The following is a 6,495-nucleotide window of genomic DNA, read 5'->3' on the forward strand; positions in this document are numbered from 1 at the left end:
GTAGTAGTAGTAGTAGTAGTAGTAGTAGTAGTAGTAGTAGTAGTAGTAGTAGTAGTAGTAGTAGTAGTAGTAGTAGTAGTAGTAGTAGTAGTAGTGGTAGTAGTGGTAGTAGTGGTGGTAGTGGTGGTAGTAGTAGAACAGATCCTAGATGGTGCACCCGACAACAATTTAACTGTCATGTTATTATGCTTTGTACACTGTCGTACAGTCCCTTTTGCCTTTTTGCCACCGGCAAGTCAGACACGGGACGGCAGATCTGATGCTAATGCTGGTTGACATGTTGACAGGCAGATGTTAGACGTTACATATAAACTATTACATTTAGTACATCTAGTACTCCGTGCTCCGTATATCTACCTGCATTCCATACCTAAACGTATGTATATAGTTGGTAGGTAGGAGGTCCAAGCCAGGCTCCGGCAATGCATGCATGGTTGGATCACCAAGTCTACAGTGACCTGTCCTGAAAACCATATCATATCCATACACGACTACAGTGTAGACTGCTCTACAATACTACTCCTACTAGTACTGGCTAGACGGATAGACGAGATCACATCATCATACCATCAATCTCAGTTCCCACTCCATAAACCATGTTTTGATACGTAATGACTGTCTAGACTGATATTGCTCTGTCCAGACCAGAGACCACAAATTTCACTGTCACTGTACTTAAGCCGTCAAGATGCCGCGGCGCTGCCATTTGTACCATTGGTCCCATTGGTGCCGTTAGTACCGCTGGCTGCTTGCTTGGGCAATTTGGCCCGCACCCCCGGCAGGATATAGCGGCCGTAGTCGATGGCATCGTTGAGGTTATCATAGCCACGGATGGAAATGAGCTCGGCCCCCAGATGGACATAGTCCAAGATGGAGTCGATCACGGTCTGGTAGGAGCCCACCAGTGCAGTGGACGCGCCACGGGCATTCGTGGCGGTGACTGTGGGATACCACAGAGCGCGATCCTGCACCTCGCCGCGCTTCGCAATCTCCAGCAGTCGCTGCGAGCCCACGTTCTGGGGAGCGGGAGCCTCACCGGCCTTGCCGCCCGCGGTCGCCGCCGACCACGCGCCCACCTTCTTGGCCGAGAGGGACTCGAGGGCCTCGAGGGTTCGGTGAGCCTTGGCCCATGCCAGCTCCTCCGTCTCCGCCACAATGGGCCGGAAGGTAACCCAGATGCGCGGCCGGTCGTCCGGTGCCCGGCCAGCCTTCTCCGCGGCGGCGTAGATCTTGTCGATCTGTTCCTTGGTCTCCTTGAGCGGCTCGCCCCAGAGGCCGAAGATGTCGCCCAGCGCGCCGCCCACCCGGTATGCGTCGTCGGACGAACCTCCCACCGAGACGGGAATGGATTTTCCGTTGACCGGGCGCACCAGGTTCCGGAATTGCTTGAACTGGTAGTACTCGCCGTCCCAGTCGAACGGTTCGGGGGATGCCCACGCCCGCTTGAGAATGCGGATGTACTCCTCCAGCCGGCGATAGCGCTGCTCCTTGGTCAGGAAGTCGCCCTCGCGTGCCTGCTCCACATCGACGCCGCCTGCGATGAAGTGCACCACCGCTCGTCCGCGGCTGAGCTGGTCGAGCGTCGAAAGCGCCTTGGCCGCCACCGTCGGGTACAGCGTGTTGGGCCGCACCGCGATGATGATCTTAAGATTCTTCGTCACCGACGCAATCGTCGCCCCTACCGTCCACGGGTCGAAGTACGATGAGTCGTACGGCACCAGCGTGTAGTTAAATTCATAGTCATCCAGATTGCGGGCGTACCGCTCCAGGTAGTCCCGATCGGCCGGAGCATTTTGGATGGGATTGAGCTCCGTAGATGGATTGAGGAAGGTTGCGCTGATGAATTCGACAGGCATGGTAAGGGTAAGGCGCACTTGGGCGTTGATTTGACTTGACTGTACAGATGCCCTCGAGGATGGAGGGCGGATCGCGGATTGTGGGGGATCATCATCTGGCTGCTTTATATGTTAGCCATTGACATGGCGACATATGCTCGAGAGGTGACGCCTTACGATATCGGCTGGTTTCGGCCGAACTCACTGGTCTTCCTGTTGGTATTACATGTAACTCTCGGAAGAATCAGACAACTGCTTGCTAAGCAAGTCATTGCACCACCAGGAGAGAGATCGTGTCTGGGGTTAGTTCTAGATCAATCACCCTATCTCAAGCGTTCCAGGGGAAGTGGGCAAGACCCAGTGACTGGACGTGGTGCCCTGGACGTTAATTGATTAGCTGACTTGTTGCTCAGTCTCAAACATGCTTCTTCAGCCCACTTCATAATCTTTGCATAAATGATGGTTTCGATCATCTGCCAAGTTACCTACACCTGAGGTAGGGCAATGCAGCCGGATGATGGCGTATGAAGCCCCCCAATGGACTCATGACATTTGACCTCACTACCCTCCCGTCTTCCGATCTCGCTATGTGTACGGAGTATCTGCTCTTTCTAGGGACCAAGAATGCCCTCCGAGTATCTTTACCATACGATGCGGACGGTAGAGGCGTGTCTCTCTGCTGTAGTGGCCTGCGTAGATATTGGTGGGTGTTGTTGCAGAAGTCTACATCAATGTTCACTGCAGCGAATTGCGCTGTGTACATCCACCGTCTTGTCTTGTCTTGTCTGGACTCGACCCGAGTCTGTCTTCTGTACAAGGAGATATGGCGAGCGGCTCATGGAACCTATTTTCATCCCGTTTCCACCATAATGACTCTAAAGACTGATCAACATATACATCGGCAGGGGAGAAGGTCCGGTCGTATGGCAGCATGGCAGTTGGCGACATTGGTATTGAGAGGGACGCTCCCTACATTCGGTGACGGGATCTGACTCTGTACTGAGTACTCTACGCCTGGTAGCTGGCTGAGACGCTGATGGGAAGCCGAAGCCTAAGCCTAAGCCTGCGCTGCGGGGTGAGAGACCCAAGTTCAGCTTACAGCACGGAGTACGGAGTACGGGGGACCTAGTGGTGCCTAGGTGTCGGTCGTAGGTAACACGCGTTGCACTTTACGCGTCAGGCAGGACCTGAGCACGTGAGTCAAATACGGGAAGGCCCGGTCACGTGACGAGCATCTTAATATCTCAAGCCTGAGCCTCGAGCATCAGGATTAATATTGTCTGCCCAGCATTTCACAGGCGGGCCATCTATCCTCGTCCTGCACTGCATGGCAAGCCGTCTTCACCGGCTGTTCTCCAATCTAGCTCGCACCGAGCTGTCACCTACTCCAAAAAGAATGACTATGAATTCTCCAGACCTGCCTGAAATTTTTCGCCCTCCCATAAACCGTTCTATGCAAACTCTTGACAGATCCTTCTTTCGCAAAGTGGTCCCTCTAGCTGCCGCTACCGTATCTGACCCGAAGCAACTCACCAATGTACGGAAAGAACTAGACAAGTCTGGGGACATGTTGAGGTTGAGCCCCATCCGACCTTTGCGCGACGACGAATCAACCCCCGGTGCGAAATGCTTCATACTCAGGGCGGGGATCAACGCAAACGGTAATTTCGACGCTGCATTCTGGAGGACAATGCTGACACATGATCAGAACCGGCCACCTGGTCGCCAACCGTCTCGAGATTGGTGGAAGTCAACCTTGCGAGGATACGACCGTACGATCTAACCCTGACATATGATGATTGGACCATGCGTAAGTGAGTCTCTGGACGAATGACGAATGTCGGGGTGAAATCCAGTTACCGACATGATGTGCTAGACAACATACTTGAGGCGATTCTTCCCGAGATGGAAGACGACGAGAAGGAAACCCCTGCCGGTTTTGCACAGGTTGGGCACGTTGGTGAGTCTGAGCAACACTCTGGCAACCATGTTTATCTTTTCTGACGCATCTCCATATCAGCCCATGTCAACTTGCGCACGCCGTACCTGCCTTATAAACACCTCATTGGGCAAGTTCTGCTGGACAAGAATCCTACCGTCACGACGGTCATCAATAAAACCTTTGATGTCGGCACCGAGTCGGTTTTTCGAACGTTTCCCTACGAAGTGCTTGCCGGCCCTGACGATCTTGACGTCCTGGTTCATGAATCGGGGTGCGAATTCAAGTTCAACTTTGGCAAAGTCTACTGGAACTCTCGTCTCGGGACCGAACATGCCCGGGTGTTTGAGACGTTTGAGGAAGGCGAGGCGGTCTGCGACGTCATGGCCGGAGTAGGACCTTTTGCCGTCCCTGCTGGCAAACGGAAGGTATTTGTGAGGGCCAACGACTTGAATCCTGATTCCCATGCGAGCCTTCAGGACGCCATCAAACGTAACAAAGTCGCCGATTTTGTCACCGCGTCTTGCGAAGACGGCAGAGACTTCATCCGCCGGGCGACCATTGACCTGGCAAACACTTCACGAACAGTCAGATTAGCGCCCAAGACCAAGATTTCGCGCAATGCAACCGACGAAGACAAGAAGGCGGCTCAAGAAGCCGCTGGAAAGTCGGCGAGAATGTTGCGAGAGCCCACTGCCTTTTCTCATTATGTCATGAACCTGCCTGCGAGCGCCATCGAATTCCTTGACGCCTTCAAAGGCACCTACCACGGCCGGGAAGCCGAATTCGCACCACATACCTCGACCAAACTTCCTCTAATACATTTGTATCTTTTCCAAGCCAAGCTTCTCACCGAGGATGCTGAGCTTCAGGAGATCTGCGAGCGCATCTCTAGCCACATCGGGGCTGAAGTCAAGCTGGACGACCCAGAGTTAGATATCGACATTCGATACGTTCGACTCGTCGCTCCGAAAAAGAAGATGTTCTGTGCGACTTTTCGACTGCCAGCAAATGTTGCATTTGCCGGGCCCTGACTTTAACTAAGATCAAGCAAACTGTCTTGGAAGATCAAGCAGAACTGTCGGAAAGATCAAGCAGAACTGTCTTGGAAGATCAAGCAGCACTGTCTTGGGAGATCAAGCAGCACTGTCATGTTCGACGTACAAGCGATATTGACAGGCAGATATTGTCCGGCGCTGTCGCAACATGATGCAATCTCCATGGACTGGGCGTGGTCGGCCGCGACGGCGGGCGGCAAGGCCGGCGAGGCTCCCTTCTGTGAGGGTTCAGGCAACATGCCTGGATATCGGTCTGAGGGCTCAGGCAACATGCTTGGAACTCACGTTCCGCACCAGCCGTGATTCAGAGGGAGAAATCAACCGTACTCAACAGTAGACGGCTTTCCTCCTATTCCAGTGGTCTGACTGGGACAGCGTCTGTGGTTGGGTCGAGGCTCGGCTTGGCTTTTGACGATCCAACAGGTTGAGAGGTTGAATTCACGGAGAGGGTGACCGTGAACATCTGGGGGGCGTCGGCTCGTCCCTGGGTCATGTTGAATCGACATTCAAGGTCATTTACTGGCCGATCCGGGCGAAGACATTGTCAGGTGGGGAGTCTGGCTGGGGAGGAAAGATTCAAATCCGTGCAAAGAAAGAACGAATCCAGCAGCCTATTTAATGAGCCTGCTTGATGCTTACCTGTGAGATGAATTCCTGACGAGCATCGAGGATTGGATCTACGGCTTCCCAAAACGGCCCATCACCTCGACCAGTCTACAGTTCGCCACTTTCTCTTTCATCATCAAACAATAGTCTGGAACGACCCGCTATTTTTTCTCACTGACCATCAGGTTCTGGAGGCTTCCCAGCTCTGGAGGCTTCGCAGCTCTGTCTACATATGACGCCGTGAGCACACCCCTCGAGCTACAGTCATCTTTACCACTTTGAAATCATCCGACGGCTATCTCATACATACCTAGGTACATATTCCAATGAATCGACGAAGACCCAGTCATTCTGTTGATGTCATTCATCCTCACGCACTTGATGCGGTTTGCACTTCCAGTTTCTGTATTTGTATCCTTCCGATCTGTGTGTCGTCTGTCGTCTGTCGTCTGTCGTCTGTCGCAGGTGATCACCAATTAATACAGCCAAGGTTCATTCGCTCTAGTACTGCCGAGGCGTGATTTTCCTGGCACGTCGAGACCTGACCGGCCTGGCCTTTGGTACCTCACATCAACGCACAATTACAGCACCAGGACGACAATGTGGCATGACCCTGACCCTGACCCTGACGATAGTTTGGATCCCAACTGTCCAGCGACCAGCGATCCGATCGTTGAGGGTTCTTACTGCCTTGATCATGTTCCTGTGGCTGTGGAGCCTCCTTCCTTCCTTCCTGAGGCTGTGCCGTGAGGATTCGTCGCTCCCGGACCATCACTTTGTTTTCGTTTTCAGTTTCGTTTTCGTTTTCGTTTTCGTTTTCGGTTGGTTGAGGAATGGACTGGTGGTTGGTGTTAAGTTGAGGAATAGTTTGGGCGTTATGGCTAGGTTGAGGAATTGGTTGTGCGTGTGGGCTGGGATTTGTGCTGTTCGATACGCAGGTATGTGTGTTGGCGGCGTGATTTCCATTTCCATTCACACTGTCAGTGTGGTTCTGGTTCTGGTTCTGGTCCTGGTTCTGTTCCTGGTTCTGTTCCTGGTTCTGTTCCTGGTTCTGTTC

The 6,495-nt window shown here is 53.0% G+C and overlaps 2 protein-coding genes across 2 annotated transcripts; one reads left to right on the forward strand and one right to left on the reverse strand.

Moving 5' to 3' along the window:
* Nucleotides 1-683: 683 nt before the first annotated feature.
* A1O3_09416 (alkanesulfonate monooxygenase) lies at nt 684-1,856 on the reverse strand (the record flags this gene model as incomplete). The annotated part of the gene is made up of 1 exon (XM_007739510.1): nt 684-1,856. The coding sequence occupies one exon, from the start codon at nt 1,854-1,856 to the stop codon at nt 684-686; it is 1,173 nt and encodes a 390-aa protein (XP_007737700.1).
* A 1,375-nt stretch (nt 1,857-3,231) lies between these two features.
* Nucleotides 3,232-4,808, forward strand: A1O3_09417 (tRNA wybutosine-synthesizing protein 2; the record flags this gene model as incomplete). The annotated part of the gene is made up of 4 exons (XM_007739511.1): nt 3,232-3,496; nt 3,544-3,645; nt 3,712-3,795; nt 3,856-4,808. The coding sequence occupies 4 exons, from the start codon at nt 3,232-3,234 to the stop codon at nt 4,806-4,808; spliced, it is 1,404 nt and encodes a 467-aa protein (XP_007737701.1).
* Nucleotides 4,809-6,495: the final 1,687 nt, after the last annotated feature.

This window comes from Capronia epimyces (genome assembly GCF_000585565.1).
Source record: "Capronia epimyces CBS 606.96 chromosome Unknown aczIQ-supercont1.9, whole genome shotgun sequence".
NCBI classification, from domain to species: domain Eukaryota; kingdom Fungi; phylum Ascomycota; class Eurotiomycetes; order Chaetothyriales; family Herpotrichiellaceae; genus Capronia; species Capronia epimyces.